At 29.5% G+C, this 17,045-nt stretch overlaps 2 protein-coding genes across 2 annotated transcripts; one reads left to right on the top strand and one right to left on the bottom strand.

Moving 5' to 3' along the window:
• Positions 1-227: 227 nt before the first annotated feature.
• LOC118049847 (nicotianamine aminotransferase 1) lies at positions 228-2,963 on the bottom strand. Its single transcript, XM_035059970.2, has 7 exons — positions 2,637-2,963; positions 1,998-2,340; positions 1,676-1,894; positions 1,241-1,300; positions 994-1,149; positions 809-902; positions 228-636 (listed from the first exon to the last, which is right to left on the bottom strand). Exons 1-7 carry the CDS (start codon positions 2,903-2,905, stop codon positions 518-520), a joined length of 1,260 nt encoding a protein of 419 aa, XP_034915861.1. The 5' UTR covers positions 2,906-2,963; the 3' UTR covers positions 228-517.
• A 6,678-nt stretch (positions 2,964-9,641) lies between these two features.
• On the top strand, positions 9,642-10,736 carry LOC118049848 (ethylene-responsive transcription factor 4-like). The gene has a single exon (XM_035059971.2). It carries the CDS (start codon positions 9,920-9,922, stop codon positions 10,559-10,561), a length of 642 nt encoding a protein of 213 aa, XP_034915862.1. The 5' UTR covers positions 9,642-9,919; the 3' UTR covers positions 10,562-10,736.
• The last annotated feature ends 6,309 nt before the right edge of the window (positions 10,737-17,045 follow it).

Genomic DNA, 17,045 nt, shown 5'->3' with positions numbered 1-17,045 from the left:
AACAAAAAAAATATTTTTTTGGAAAACATAGTTTGCATTGCGTTCCCAAACGGCTGGCACCATATTTGCTTTTAGTTTATTTGATAAATTTTAAAAAATATTCCTATCATAATCAGTTTTTACTTCTTTTTTTTTAATATATAGCTGGTTTGTTTTTTTTTTAAATTAAGTTCTTCATCAAACACCTTGATTTTAAAAAATAGAAAGAAAAAAAATATATGTATATATAAAGAAAAAACAAGGGTGTTTAAGATTGAAATTGATTTTGCTTTTAGAAATGGGATTAGTCTCGGCCCAAATAGAGAGGTAAAAGCAATGTCAAAAGGTTTCTTGAGGCAAGAAAATCTTAAGCGAGATAGTTTTCCGACAGGCAATTACACCTTGGAGATCCGACGAGAAGTCGTACATCTCCACAGCCTGTTCTTATTGGCAGAATAGCTAGTAAATCCAACATTGGAGCATGAGAATCAACGAGCAACTATTGATTCTCTTCGCTGCTTGATACTTTGATGAAATCTTACTGCTTCTTGGCATGCCTTTGGCAGAAGACTTTTAGCCTCTCAAGGCCATCTTCAAGTGCTGAAGCCTCAACGGCGAAGGTTATGCGAAGCCAATCCTTCATTCCTACAGCCATTCCTGCAAGATGTAATACAATGTTGTCAGGATGAGTTTCCATGGTTGAATTTATCGATTATCGATGAGTCGTGATGCTCAAATTAAAGCTTAAACTGTTACGTGAATCCGACAAGAACACCAAGAATGAAGACATTTAGAACATCAGAAACTTTGTGCCGTTGGCATTGATTACCTGGGAGTGCCATGACTGATTCCTCTTTAGCCAGCTTAAGACAGAAGTCCACATCATCGTCAATGCCTTCCAACAGAGTCAAATTCAATTTTACCTGAAAAAGGGTTATTGTTTTTAATTATTAAAGCACCATATTCTTCATCGTATAAAGGAAAAGAAATGTGATGAAAATGTGATGCACTCACCATTACAAACATAGAACCTTCTGGTTTATGAGGGCAAATGATGCAAGGTATGTCCTGTATTTTTCCATAGCATATGTCTGCAGCCTCTCCCAGTATGTTATTAATTTTCGAAAAGAAATCATCCTTTGTATTTTCAATGATTTGCGGAACTGCAGCCTAATACATATCAAGGATTCATTATATCAGTGAGATTCTAAGCTGGAAACCAACAATATGCTCTTCAGGAAAAGTATCGTGAATTACAAACCTGAATAAAAGTCGGAGGATCCGAAGAGATATTGAGGTAGTCCTTGATTGATGCAACAACCTAGGAAGAACAAATAGATATGTTACAAGTCCATATTAATGCAGACACAGATGGTATCATTAAAAATAACAGAAGGCTTTGAACCATGATGGGATAACGAGTCAGTTCCCACAGGAGTAAAAAAAACAACATAACCATCTAGGTGGTGTCCTAGTGGTCAAAGTTTGGGACCAAGAGGTTTGCTTCTTCTGTGGTCTCAGGTTCGAACTCTAGGTTGCTCATATGATGGCCATTGGAGGCTTACATGATCGTTAACTTCAGGGCCCGTGGGATTAGTCAAGGTGCATGCAAGTTGGCCCGGACAGCCACGTTAATCTTAAAAAAAAAAAAAACAACGTCAATGCATCTACTTCGAGACAGAGACAGGGAGCCAACCCCAGAATCTTGAAGGATGCCATCGGGATCATTTGTGACAAGCCAACCCATTCGCCAGCCGGGAACAATCCATCTCTTCGATATAGATCCGAGTGTAAGGACAGGCACAGTTGACGCAAAGACTCCCATCGGAACAAATGGAGTGCTCCCAAATGTCAAGTGGCCATATACTTCATCGGAAATCACCATAATCCCAAGCTTTCTTGCTGTCTCGGCAACCTGATATTGATCAAAGAACATTACTCCAAGGGGGCTAGCATAACCACGTGCTCCGGCTAATGCAGATTAAAAGATGGGAAGGAAGAGTTATAGTTTATGACACCTTTTCCAAGTGTTGATAGCTGTAGACACTTCCACAAGGATTGCCAGGATTTATAATAACCATTGCAACCGTGTTCTCGTCTGCCAGAGCTTCAACAGCTTCAAGATCAACCTCCCATCCTTTTTCTGGGAGAAGATCAAAATGCCGGACATCAAGACAGCTATGTGCAGCACGAGTTTCATAGTATGGGAAACATGGTCTTGGAAGCAAAACATTGGCACCAGGTATAGCAGCCAAGACTGCTACTGCAATTTCAATTGCTTGTATGCAACCAAGTGTGAGAAAAACATCATCTGGTGATAACTTGTATGGGAGGTCACGGTTAAGGTAATCTGCAGCAGCTCTATAATAAAGAATTCAAAATCACTTTCAATTCAGAGTATATTTGAATATTCTAGCCTACAATTAAGGAGAGTATATTGATTGATTGATTGATTGAAGACAGAGTGTCTGAGGTTCCTACGGGATGTCTGCCAAGCTTAATCGCTTCATGTTAGAGCTTGTTGAGCTCAATAAAACTCCATCACCACAATATTGATGCAAATTTAACATAAACCACAAATCAAAACTGCTTCAGTGGAAATTATCAAGACAGAGATCATAAAAATCTACACACCCAAGATCATTCAAAGTACATACCTCCTAGCAGGAAGGAGACCAACAGTTGGAGCATAATGGTTGTTCTTAGCAGATCTTACAGCATCAAAAATAGCCTCATCAGCCACAGGTGTAGTCCTGAAGCAAGGGAAGGCAGAAGGGTCACCGTGAGCTAGTGGTATAACTTCTCTTTTGTCTTCTTTGTTCAGACTTTCAGCTAAGCGGTTAAGAACTCCACGAACTGATATTGATGCTGTTGATCTCATGCCTTTCTTTGCCTGAAAACCCCATTTCTTTGTTCCACTCTCCATGTCTCACGATGGTATCTGTGTATGCAGTGGAGATGAAGAGTATGTTTGGTAATGTGGTAGTAGTTGTTTTTTAAATAAATTTTTGTACTACAATACATGTTAATGATATTTTTTTATTTTTAAAAAATTATTTTTAATATTAATATATCAAAACATTCAAAATATACAAATTATATTAAATTTTAAAAAATATATATTAATTTTTTTAAGAACGCAGTTCAACCACGTTAGAAGAAGCTGTGGCTGGGTCTTCTTAATTTTTTGTCAAAAAAAAGTCTTTGAGTAATCCGATCGGATAAAACATTATTACATGACCCTTTGACTAGCCTTGATCAGTGACCAGACTCGTCTAAAACGTGATAAAAAAGGCTGCTCCTTTTTTTCCATTTTCTTCTAAAACAAATATGGAAAAAACATGAAATTAAAGAAAAGACTAAGTTAAATCTTTAAAAACTTAGGGAAGTTAAATCTTAAAAACTATAGGGACCAAATTAAACCTTTCTCTGACACATGATCTAGTTTCAAGTTTTGATCAATCTAACTAAATCTAATTAAATTACTTAGACCGAGTTTTATATATTAAATTGAGTAAGAATTAATCTAATTAAATCTAGTAAGTTGACCGATTAAAACTATAATAAGACTTTACTTGACTTTCTTTCAAATAAATTTAAAATAATATTGTCTCAATCCTCAACAAAACAATAAATTATAAATTATAATATTTTAAATCAATTCAAATTAATCCGACAAGACCACGCATGATTTTTTAATTTATAATCTCAATTTTGCATGTACGGGTTCATTCTTATTAGAATCTTCTCAAGATTCAATTATTGTTCATGCATTATATTTATAGGCCAGGCTTTCAAAGACCTTAAAATAAAGAGAGCAATTCTTTTTACTAACGAAACAATTTATAATCTTCAAATTATGCTAGGTTATTTCGACGCAAGGTATTGATTATGACTTTGATAGCTTAATTTAAATTAATTTATTTTTAAAAAAATATTAAAATAATGATATTATAAAAAAAAATCATTAGGCTTGGATTAAATCACAAGTCATTTGAATTTTTAATTAAATCATACAGAGTTAATTTTTTTTATTTTTAAATAAAATCTAGCTCGGGGTAGGTCTCAAACCGACTATTATTTTAATAACAGTAGTTTGGTGTATATTAGTCTTACCATCCTCAGTTTTATCTCATTATTCTTTCCCTTCTTGATATAGCACCTTTCCCTCTTTCAGTGACATTAGATCCTGCAATCAAGGGTGGATGGTGTTAATTTTTAAGGGTATGTAGCAATTAAAAGTGAAATTGATGGCAGTGTTACAAATAGGATTAAACAATTATAAATTAAGATACGGAAGTGTGATTGTGTTTGTTTTTCAAAGTGTTTTTTATGTGAAAAATGCAAAAATAATTTTTTTATTTTTAAAAAAATTATTTTCGAAATCAGCACATCAAAAAGATTAAAAATAAAAAAATTTAATTTTTAAAATTAAATTTTTTAAAATATAAACAATTTTGTTTTAATTATAAAAGGATTAAGGGGTTAAGGAGCAAATCAAGGCAAAACTAGGACTAAGGGGGCAAATGCACCATCAAACCACAAATTACACAGGAGAGTCTCATTTCATAAAATAACAAATATACTAAAAGGTTTTTATTGTAGTTATAAATCCAGTTTATTATTTATTACAATAAAAAAGTTCGGTAAAAAAAAAAAATGTTTTTCAGCCAGACGTATTTTAGTATTTATCACAATGTGCATGAAGTTTTCGAACTTCATGATAGAAGAGAGTTTTGTCACTTTTGCGTGGTGTGGTGTAATGATTTTTTTAGTGAATCTCTGTGTTTTGCTTAAAAAAAATTACTTACAACTTAGTTTAATATTGTAGTAATAATTATTCTTAAAAAAAAATTTTTTAAAAAATATTATTTATAATATCAACACATTAAAAATAATTTATTTTAAAAATTAATTTAAAAAAATCATTTTTTTTCCAAACATAGTTCAATCAAAATAAGATGTTAGACATGTTTTTAGTTTCAACTCGGTCCCTATAATTTGTCAAAACTCATTGAGTAATCCTTATGGGATAAAAATCACTACATAACCCTTTGACTAGCGTTGATCGGTGATCAGTTTCATCCTCAAATTTAGGGCTCCCTTTTTTCCATTTTCTTTCTATTTCATAAAAAAGAAAAAGAAGTTGAAGAAAAAACAAAAACGTGAAATTGAACAGAAGTCTAAGGTAAATCTAAGGGACTAAGTTACAACTAAAAAACAAATTAAGAAAAACAGTACTTTAGGCTCCTATTGGCGGATCTATCACTATCAATGTTGTTTAAAATCCCAAAGCCCAGGTTTGAAAACGAGGTTACACCTGCTACGCCACTTGTGAATTTTATTTATATATATATATATATATATATATAATATTCAAATTAGCCCATGATCAGATTAGCCTATGAAGTAAACTTATTAAACACGTAAGCGTATGATTATGATTATTTTTATTTTTAAAATCAAGGCATTAAAATAATTTAAAAACACAAAAAAAAAATTAATTTAAAGTAAATAAAAAAATTAATTTTTTTCAAAAGCATTTTTTAAAATGCAAAAACAAATAGGGCCTTAATCTATAACTTGGATTCAAGGTTCTAGTCCCAAATTAAACAAAATAATCCCAATAAAGTAAAATGATGTCGTTTTTAGATTATTTCTGAAACGATAATAGCGGTGACGGTTCAAAATATTTTTTTTATAAATATATTAAAATTATTTTTTATTTTTTTTAAAATTATTTTTTACATTAACACATAAAAAATATACGAAAACATAAAAAATATATATTTTAAGCAAAAATAAAAAATATATTTTAAAAAAAATTGAGGGAACATAGTTTGCACTATATTCTCAAATACACTCTTAAAAAAAAAAGTTATAATAATGTTATTATAAAAAAGTAATCAAATCAAATAAACTTTTTATAAATCTTGAATCAACCTGATTTTAATTTTAGATTGACCAACATAGAAAAACAGGCATAGTTTGATAACCCTGCTTTCAAATGTCCAAGGAGAATCCATGAAGAGAGAAGAAATTCATTAGAGACCATTTCTTAGACAAAGGCTACGGCCCAGTAGTCTCAAAACAGGGCTTGGTTTTGTGGAGTTCCTGTACACGTGACCAAATCGAACGGAGCACAAAACTAGAGAGAAAAGTTCATCGCAGTCAAATTAATTATCCTATTAAAAAAAAAAAATAGTCTTTCATTATCATGACTGCTATGAATCTTCCTATGGATTACCTTAAAATATCTCTTTTGATGAGTAGCTTACAAATATATCTAAGCGTTTGATAATATTGTTTTCATGGAATATTTATAGAATAAAAAAACATTTATTTAGTATATTTTATTTATTAAAAAAATCAATCAATCTGAACGGCATCTATGATTATATTTTTAATGTGTTGTAATGCGAATAAATAGTGATGTTTTATTTTTTAATTAATATAGGTGTCCGAGCCAGCTTATGTGTTTTTCAACTAATCCCACGAATCTTAAAATTAATGATTCATGTGAAAATTTTAATGAGATTTGTAGGATTCAAACTAGTAACCTTTAAATAACAAGTCATAAAACATGACCAGTTGAGTTATATTCATCCCTATGGAATAGTTTCATATTTAACTAAGTGAGAGAGTTGACATGATCAAAATTAAATAGTTAGTCCCAATCAAAACTATGGTAAAATCTATTGATGATAAAAAAAAAATCTAAAATAATATTATTTTAACTCTTATATTAACCTAGATTAATTCATCCAATTTATAACATAAAATTTTGTCCTGGTTTATTAGTCAAACCGAATTTTGCAACTATATTATCTTTTGTTGTGTTGAGGTATCATGAATTAGCATGAAATTCTTGCCTTTTAAGAATGGCCCAAACTGACCCACAAGACACGACCGATCACAATTTTCTAATTTATAACCCCAATTTTGGATGAATGGGGCGTTTTTACTAGAATCTTCTAGATTCGATTATTGTTCAGCCATTATAGGCCAGCCTTTCTAAGGCCTTAATGTTGTGCTTGTTTTTGTAATTTAAAATTATTTTTGAAAAAAAATATATTTTTTTAAATTAATATGTTTTTAGTGTTTTTAAATTATTTTGATGCACTGATATTAAAAAAAATTTTAAAAAATAAAAAACATTATTTTAATATATTTATAAATAAAAAACACTTTAAAAAAACAATCATAACTATACTTTAAAAAAATATCTTAAAAGAAAAGGCATAAAACATCCCTTTTGCAATTTGTATTCTCCCCCAATGACGCAATTTATACTCTTTCCTTTGCCATTTAAAAAAAATATATATACAATAACAAATGTTATTAAAAAAAATTTAAGTTATTTAAAAAGAATTCTAGAAATGAACCGAATAAAAAAACTAAATCAATTATTCTGTTTAGTTTGATTTTATATGTGTTAAAGTTAAGTTTAATTTGAATTAATAGATTTTTAGCTGTGTTATTTTTTATATGCTTTGATTTAATGGGCATGATTAAAAAAAATAAACTGTTCGGTATGATTAATTTCAATTTTATTTTTATAAATATATTGGATAATTTAATTAATTAATTTAGTTAGTTATTAATTCCAAAATCAATAAAAGTTTGGTATAATATGTGTTTGATATCGTGTGTGGTATAATTTTTTAATTTTTTATTTTATTTTAAAATATATTAAAATATATTTTTTATATTATTATTTTAAAATACTAAAATAAATATCTATTTAATTTTTAAAAAACAACAAATATTTTTAAAACACTCCCAAATATAGCGAGTTCCTATTCTCCTGTGGCAGTGATCTAATCCGATAACGTCAGTAAAGATAAGATATTTTTCGTTGCCAACTCTTGCATGTCACGTAAACTAAGTATTTGTTAAGAATTGAACTCTTCACCACTACCAATGAGGTAGCAACACGTGGGTCATGTTTGAAAGGTACAAACACGCACTTGTAAAGGAATATATGGAAGCATCGCCGTCGGACAATACACTCACGTAATTTTTATTTTTTTTTAACGTATTTTTTAAAATTATAAAATTGATGAAATAACATATATATATATAATTATATATATATATATATTAAAAATAGTAGTATTCTTCAAAAAAAAAAAAGGCAGAGGAGATGAGAGATAAAAAAAATCCTAAAAACACATTGAAATTTTAATTATTACACCATTAATTATATCAAAAAAAATTTGATGAGATTAATTTAATAACTTCAAATAAGGTAACCAATATCGACTCTAATGGGTCACAGTAACCTTTTAAAAATAAAGAGTGATCCACTTATTTCCAGAGTAAAATGTGACCCACTCAAAATATTGTTAATAATATTTTTTTATGTTATTGGGTTTATATCATTAAAATTTTTGTCAAAATACTTGTGGTGTAGCAATGAGAGCTTTGGTAGATCCTCCAAGTTCTTTTTTTTCTTTTCTTCTCTTTTCTATCTTTTTAATATTTTTTTTAATATTTTTTTGAAATTAGCTATTTTATCTACATTTTTAATTAAGTATGATAATTTTTTTATAGAAAAATCCGTAAACAAGTGACTAGCACCCAAAACAAATGATGACAACAACGCGGCCTCCTTTCTCGATGGGTCATTCGAGGGACGCGTCAAGCTTTAGAGAAGGACGCGTGTCGACGTATAAATGGTTGGTGTTTACTCTCACTTAACTGTCGGTCAAAAGAGCGATTCAAAAGGCTGTTACTGTGCGAAACGGCGATGCGGTGGATGGTAGTGTCTCGGACTTGGTCATTATCTAATCCACTTCTAATCCTTTTGATGTAGCTCAATCCTGTAAGGAGAAAGTGTGGTGCACGCGCGATTTATTATTTACTCTCTCTTTTGTAATCCTTTAATTAATTAACAAACTCTTTTATAATATTCTTTCCATCATTAATATTTACCAAACCTATTTTAAGAAACACTAGTCAATACATTTTTTAAAAAATATTATTTTTTTGTTAAAAATTAATATATTTATATTTTGAATCGTTTTGATGTGCTGATTTCAAAATTAATTTTTTAAAAAATAAAAAAAATATCATTTTGATGTATTTTAATATAAAAAATACTTTAAAAAACAACTACAACCACACTATCAAATAGACCTTAAAAGTATTAAAAAGACCCGACTATTTACATCGTCATTGTTTTAGTTAGATGGGCGCATAAAGTTGGCAGAAGCTAAATGTTAAAAGTATTAGATTAGTTAAATGAGAAACTAAATATCAAGATTTATATATATATATATAAAAAAGGATGTATAACTATTAATTGATGTTTATTTAGCTAATATTTCTTGCATATTAATTTTATAAAATAATATGTAATCCAGATTTTCTCTTTATTACATAAAGTGAAGGATCACTAACTTTTGAACTTCATTAACTTAATTAATCATTTCCCATTTATCTAAAATAAAGCGTGCATTTATTTATTTATAAAGATAATAACTATCTGTAAACCCAAAAATAAAGGAAGCACGGTATTTCAAACCCGCGCACGCTCTTAAAACCAAGCGTGAAACAATCCACACCCACACGCCCGCAAAATTCAAGCCGTGATAACGGCCCCCGTTATCAAAAGCCGTCACAGCACTCACAAATCGCCCCCTCATCTTACCAATATTATCTCTCTTTTTTTATTCCTGTCTCCCTCCCTCTCTCTCTCTCTCTCTCTCTGTTAGGCGGCGCCACCCCTTGAGTCAAATCCTTCATTGACCAGACTCTATAAAATCACACCCTCCTCCTCCCCTTCCTCCCAAAACACACAACACCATCATCACCATCGATGCTTAACCCTGACCTTCACTATTTACTTAATTACTCGAGAATCTTTACAATTCACATGTTTCACAAGCTCTAAGGTGTTGTAATTCTTGATTATTTCCTGGCGGGCATTCAAAAAATGGCACCCAAGAAGCTTAATGCCAGCAACAGTAGCTGTTTCAAGAAAGCAAGTGGGGATCATGACAAGAAAGAGATACATTACAGGGGAGTGAGGAAGAGGCCATGGGGGAGGTATGCTGCCGAGATAAGGGATCCCGGGAAGAAAAGCCGGGTTTGGTTGGGTACTTTTGATACGGCGGAGGAGGCTGCTAGAGCCTATGATAAAGCGGCGCGTGAGTATCGGGGTGCTAAGGCGAAGACCAACTTTCCTTTTTCCGGGGAGGTGGTTAATTATGACGATGATAAGCAGAGTTCTAGCCAGAGCAGCACCGTGGAGTCGTCGAGCTCTCCGGTTGTTTCTGCTGCGGTGACTCGCCAGGTTGGTGGTGGTGGAGTGGGCGGGGTTGTGGGGATGGGAGGGTTTCCTTTTGTGTACCAGCAGCAGCAGCAGAACGTTAACGTTGTTGCTCCTGTCTGGTTTTTTGATAGTGTGAGGCCTGAGTTTGTGACTCAGCGATTCCCTGTCCGGTTTGACCAGGTGGGTCTTGAGGGTGCTGGTGGGACCCAGAGTGACTCGGATTCATCATCTATGGTTGATTGTCAGCCAAGGAGATCAGTTATTGATCTTGATCTTAATCTGCCTCCACCGCTGGATGCTTGATGATTATTATTTTGTTTTTTTAGATTATTCAGGGGAATGACTTTTTATTATTATTGTTGTTGTAGTTAATTTTAAAGGTGGAAAAAAGCGATGGTTTTGCTTCTTGGGTGAATCATAACCTAATGTAAATAAGTTATTCAAGATTATTTAATGGAGAATTTCTCAATTGCAGATATCCCTTTGTTTTTCTTAATTTTTAGAAAAAAGTATGGAAAGGAAAACTCTACAAATCTTCGTTAATATATTGAGAGAGGGCTAATTATCATTATCATTGTGATGGTTAAAACTCTACAATTTTTCTAATAAATAAAAAAAAATGAAAAGGAAAACTACTTGAAATATCAATCCAAGTGAGATTAGATCCGGTTTAGTTTGAGTACAATCAAATTCATTTTATATATAAAAAAAATTGTTAAAGCTGATCCATCCAAGTTTTACTTAATCAAATCACGAATTAACTAATCTAGTTATTTAAATCCTAAATTATTTGAAGTGAGACTTGGATTAAGTAGCTTGATTATTTAAATATGATCAATTCAATATAATCAAAATAAGACTCGGTAAGTTGCTAATGGTGAAAAAAGAATCGCGTTTAATAATTATAATTTTTTTTTCTATTAGCCCTATATTTATATTAAAAAACATATAAAAATAAGTTATTTATTTTTAGGTTAGAAAATTAATTAGAATAATTTAAATCAACTCATGATGATTATGAGGAAAGACTCCCTTAATCATAAAGAAACCCTCTTAAATTAGCTAAACTGCTTCACTCGGTAGATGTATGGTTAGTGCATCACAACAACTAAGTAATTGACCACTCCAGCGAAGCTTTTCTTCAAAAAAAAAATGTTGATAAATATTACTTTTTCTGAGATATACAGGCATTGAAAGATTGATTTAAAAATTAATTTTTAAAAAATAAATAAATAATATTTTTAAAAACAATATAACCACATTTTCAAACACAAAATTATTTTGAAGAACTGTTGGAAAAAATTGATAAGGTTAAGAGGATGGATTAGTTTTAGGTAATGGATTAGTTTTAGGTAATGGATTAGTTTTAAATTACCTACTTGTTAGCGGCGGTAGCAGGCAGCAGCACCGACGGACACCGGTGGGGCCCGGCCAGGAATTCCGTGTTGACGGGAGGTATAATGTAAATGTCTTGAACTCTTGATTATTGGACGACGCGCGTACTTTCGCGGTCCAATTTCAATGACAAATCAATGTAAAATCTTTTGGAGCAAGCTACCCCATTTGGTCCCTGTAATTTATCAACTCCTCACTTCAATCCTTATGTTTTTTTTTCTCTTGATATTAATTTGAAGTTTTGTTGATATTAATTTGAAGTTTTGTTTTAATGTGTATTGCACATTGTGACGTTATAATCATTAAGTAATACTTTAAAAAACATGGGTAAAGCATTATAGTTTTTTCCATGCCTTTCACTTATTAATATGTTATAATTATGTTATTATAATTATAATTATTATATTATATTATAAAACTGTCTTTTTCTTCTTTTTTTAATGAATATTTTTTTGTTTGATTCAATTTGTTAATGTTATTTTATTTATTTAGTTATTAAATTTTCATGATATGGATCTCAAGTTTGATGGGTTAACCTAATTTGACAAGTTAACTCGGATTTTTTTTTCTTTTTAATTAATTTTTTTCATTTAATTTAGTTTGTTAATGTTAAATTTCTTTCTATTTAATTATCAGACTTTTATGACACGTATCCTGGGTTTGACGGGTTAACCCAGTTAATTCTGGGTAAACCCCTTAATTTTTTTTCCTATTTAGTTATCAAACTTTCATGACGTGAATCTTAGGTTTTACAGGTTAACATTGTTTGAAGGGTTAACCCAATTAATTTAGATTTTTTTTCTTCCTGCTGGTTTTTTTTCTTTGTTTTCTCTTTTTAATTAATCTATTTAATTATCACACTTTTATGACACGACCTTATAACTAAATTCACATCCAATATTTTTGGGTACGGTGTTGCAGTCAGGCTCACTTAAACTTAGGTCATGCAAGTTTAATATTATTGTTAATATTATAAATATTAATCTTATGTCAAACATTGCTGCCAAACCCAAGACTCTTTGATATAGCTTTGCAGAAAAATCTAAAACTTTTAAATCTTATTTTTAAAAATATTTTTTATGTAAAAAAAATAATCACGGCATCACACGAGTCATGTAACTAGTATTTATTAAACATTGTCAGGTTTTGTGACCAACATTAGATCCAATAAAACAATATTATTAAGCCTTGTCTTAAGAAACATGTAAGAGAGTGGGGGATCTGTAGACCCTTTTGTTAACTTGTTGTTATAAATCTAGGCTTTATTTATTTGTTGAAAAGTGATTTTTTAAAAATAAAATTATTTTATAAAAAATGAATTATCATTGTTATGAAAAATGAGTTAGGAAATACTTTCAATGTTTGATCGTATAATAAAAAAAGAGTTGAAAAATAACTTATTGATATCTTATTTTCTAAAAGTTTATCAAAGCAACGTGGACAAAATATGCCAGGTGAAAAAGTTGAAGGGGGCTAAAAGTAAAAAATTAAATTAATTTTATAAATTATTTTAAATAAAATAAATAACAATAGAAAAAAACAAGGATCAAATCTGATAGCTAAAACAGTTAAGAGAGGATGAAATTGAATTTTTTTCCCAACTTCATAAATTATTTCAAATAAAAACAAACAATAATCAAAAGAACGGGGACCAGACATGATAGATAAATAATTTTTAATTAAGAAAATGATAAGAGAAAAATAAATAAAAAAAAAAACAATGATCAAAGTTGATATAAAAATCAAATGAAATCAAATTCTAAGGGATAAAATTAAAAAAATAAATAAATAATAACTCAAAATAAAATAAAAATTTCAAAAAAAATTTTTTTAATGATATTTTAGCCATGTCACTTTATCTTTATTTTCATCTTCTAGAAAATACATTCCATTTAAAATATAACAAAAATATTTTTTAAAAAACCTAGTCAAATAGTTTTTGGCTGAAAAGTATTTTTTAAAAGATAAACAAGCATGAAAAAAATTGAAAAATATTTTCAGTAAAAAGCATTTCATGAAGCAAACGACGGCAATCAAAATTATAAAAGAAAAGCAAATGATCTTTCGAGCACATGACAATCAATCTTGATTCTCACTTGAAAAGAAATGGATGAGCAATTCCCTTTATCGATAATATCTCATCCTTTTATGGGTGGGATGAGAATGAAATCTTGTGGAAATAATAAGAGGCAAAACGGAGTTTACGTACCACATCTTTTTTATTGCCACTACTTTATTAAAGAAACTTTATTTATAAAGTAGTTTTGCAGGCAAAGAGAGGGAGGCGTGGAGGAGACTGAGAGGGGACAGATATTAGTTACGGCGGACCTACCAAGAAATTTCAGATGTCGTTGTTGCCGCCGCTGTCGCTTCCGGTGGGGCCAGACACCTGCCTCCAACGGAATATGTGGAGGGGATCTCGCTTAATTCATGCATTATGTATCTTGCATGCTTGCTCCAAGTCTTTATTAATTCATTGATTAATATGCATCCATGGAAGGATCTTGATTCGATCACAATGATTATTAATTTAATCACAATTGCGATAAACTTTTGATTTTTATCATTATTAGTTATATTATAGAGTTCTGTTTATGATAAAAGGATAAAGATTATAAAAAAGAAATCAATAAAATGGCGTGAATATAAACACTTAAAACATACAATTTATTGTGGAGTTTATTATTTATGCTGTAAATAAAAATGATATTTTTAAAGTACAAAATGCCATGCCATGTTCTTTCTATAGGTCTTGGATCGGAACCTCTATTTCTTTTTAAAGCAAAAAAAAATAAACACATTATGGTATATTGAAAAGAATAATTACAATTACAACATAATATTATAACACCAAATAATCTTTAGTCTTTTTGCTAAAGATACATGTTAAAGATGAAATTAATAAATTATATATCATTACATAGATTCTATTTACATATGTAAAGATTTACAGGCATTTGTTTTTTATTTATAAAATTTTAAAATTATTATTATTTGAAAAAAATATTAAATTGATGCTTTTAAGTGTTTTTGGATGATTTTGATGTTTTTATATTGAAAATAAAATATTATTCTAATAGATTTTTAATTTAAAAATATTGATATTCATCTTCTCGTGAATTGCATATGTAAAACCCCTTAGCATTATTGTGGATGAAAAATACATAAAATAATATATATATATATATATATATATATATATATATATATATATATATATATATATATATATTTGCGCGCGCACCATCCTAATGGCGACGGGCAACTGTGTTAGGAGTGGCGGGGGGGAAATTGAAGTCGGGTGAGAGGGGACAACGTGGAGCCATGACAGCACGTGAAACGGTGACTTACAGCGTAGAGAAGCCGCGAGGTAATTGTGACGTGTCGAGAAGAGACAAAGTTATCAGTGTGCTTCAAGATGTTATTCAAAATATTTCTATATAAAAATATTTTAAAATAATATTTTTAAAAATTTTATAACATCAAAATAATAAAATAAACATAAAAAATAATTAAAAAAATTAAATTTGCTGAAATTTTTGATAAAAACACAACCAAAATAAATAATAAAAAAGGTATTGAAAAATATAGCAGTTATTGTTTTTAAAATATATTTTTGTTTGAAAGTATATTAATAATTTTTTTAAAATTAATTTGATATTAATAAGATCATGCTTGTTTTTTAAAGTATTTTTTATATTAAAATATATTAAAATATCATTAAAAATTATTTTTATATAAAAAAAATATATGATTTGCAGTGTTTAAATACATATTTTTTGGCAGGTTTTTCGTGTTTAGATATATATATATATATATATATATATATTAAATAAAATAAAAAAAAAATAAAGTAAAAATCTACCATGGCGCCTGCATTCCTGCCGCCACTGTTTTTGACTTCTACTTCCTCAAGGTCGGTGGTGGGACCTACCACCGCACAAGCTCACATCTTGCCAGCACGCTCGGGTTCTTTCCCTCTAAGCCAAACATCAAGCTGGGCCCCAGGGGTAGCTTTTCAGTCACGACATTTGTAGTTTCCCGATGACCATGGCTGGTTTGATGGTTTCTGGCTCGCCTAATTGCTAAGGTGTAATGACTATGACTTTGGCCATCTGCCCCTTTTGAGAATCCCTTTTGTCTCCTTTTCGTCAAGTTCAATATTACTCGTCTTGAATCTTGATGCTTAAGTTTGATGAAGAATATAATAATAAACATATCAACATCCATCATACATATAACAATAATGAAATTTAGAGCTCTTAAAAAAATAGAGCTTATTTCATTCAAAAGCTAAAATATTTTTAAATTAATTAACATTAATCTTTTTTATTTCAAGTACGTTATATTTGCATGGATCTTGATCAAGTTATTTAGTGATTCCGTGTATAAATTTCAATCTTTTGTATTATAAGGTTCTTTATTTTTACATGTTTAAAAATATATTTTTTTTAAAATTATTTTTTTATTTACTTCAAATTAATTTTTTTTATATTTTTAAATCATTTGGATGTGTTGGTATCAAAAATAATTTTTAAAAATATTTTTATGGTATAAAGTATTTTTTAAAATAATTTAAAATTATGGTGTAAAGTGTTTTTTAAAATATTTTTTTTTAAAAATATAAGAAAATATTTATTTTTAGATTTTTTTTTAACATAAACACGTTGAAATTATTAGGAAATATCAAGAAATCATTAATTTAATATTTTTAAAATATATTTTTTAAAATATCTAGAAATGAAAGAAAAAATTGTGCTGAACACGCTCTAAAGAGAATTTGAAGACAAGGGCTGAATTTCACATTAATTTTATTAATAAAATTGGGTTGATTGCAAAATCCAATTGACTGTAATAAAATGAGAAGAAACAAATTTGGTGATCAATTCGAGACTCGGTGAGAAAACAATTCGGAAATCTTTCATTTATAAATTCTAGTTTTTATATTTTAAATAAATTTGAATTTTTTATTATTTTAAATTAATATTTTTTTAAAAAATTTTCAAATTATTTTAATATGCTAATATTAAAAATAATTTTTTTAAAAATAAAAAAATATAATTTTAATATATTTTAAAAAATAATAATAACCATACTACCAAATACAGACTATCTTCGAATCGTGCATCATATAAATTAATAAGGTTTATAACCCTTAATAAATGACCAAGACAAAACGCCCTCCCTAATTGACGTTTTTATTATTTCACCGACGTTGCGTTTTTTAGCTATTCAAATCCAGCTGTAAGCCGCTCCAGTTGACGTGTCATCATCCGGTGCAATATAGAAGCTAAACCGTTGGATTTGATTAACTCTAACTCTCCCCAGGACTTAGTCTCTTGGGTTTATTTTCTGTGCAGCCAGTGTTCCATTAAGCTGTTTACATCTATAA

The sequence above is a fragment of the Populus alba genome, chromosome 17 (genome assembly GCF_005239225.2).
Source record: "Populus alba chromosome 17, ASM523922v2, whole genome shotgun sequence".
Taxonomy (NCBI): Eukaryota; Viridiplantae; Streptophyta; class Magnoliopsida; order Malpighiales; family Salicaceae; genus Populus; species Populus alba.
The sequence above is the reverse complement of the archived record's forward strand: the minus strand, read 5'-3'. Positions and strand labels throughout refer to the sequence as shown.

What these genes read in the sequence shown, in the direction of transcription:
- LOC118049847 (XM_035059970.2), bottom strand. Translation starts at nt 2,905, where the DNA reads ATGGAGAGTGGAACAAAGAAATGGGGTTTTCAGGCAAAGAAAGGCATG. An exon ending in ATCCTCCGACTTTTATTCAG is followed by an intron (nt 1,150 to 1,240) that starts GTTTGTAATTCA and finishes GATATGTATTAG; the next exon opens with GCTGCAGTTCCGCAAATCAT. An exon ending in ATCAGTCATGGCACTCCCAG is followed by an intron (nt 637 to 808) that starts GTAATCAATGCC and finishes TACATCTTGCAG; the next exon opens with GAATGGCTGTAGGAATGAAG.
- LOC118049848 (XM_035059971.2), top strand. Translation starts at nt 9,920, where the DNA reads ATGGCACCCAAGAAGCTTAATGCCAGCAACAGTAGCTGTTTCAAGAAA.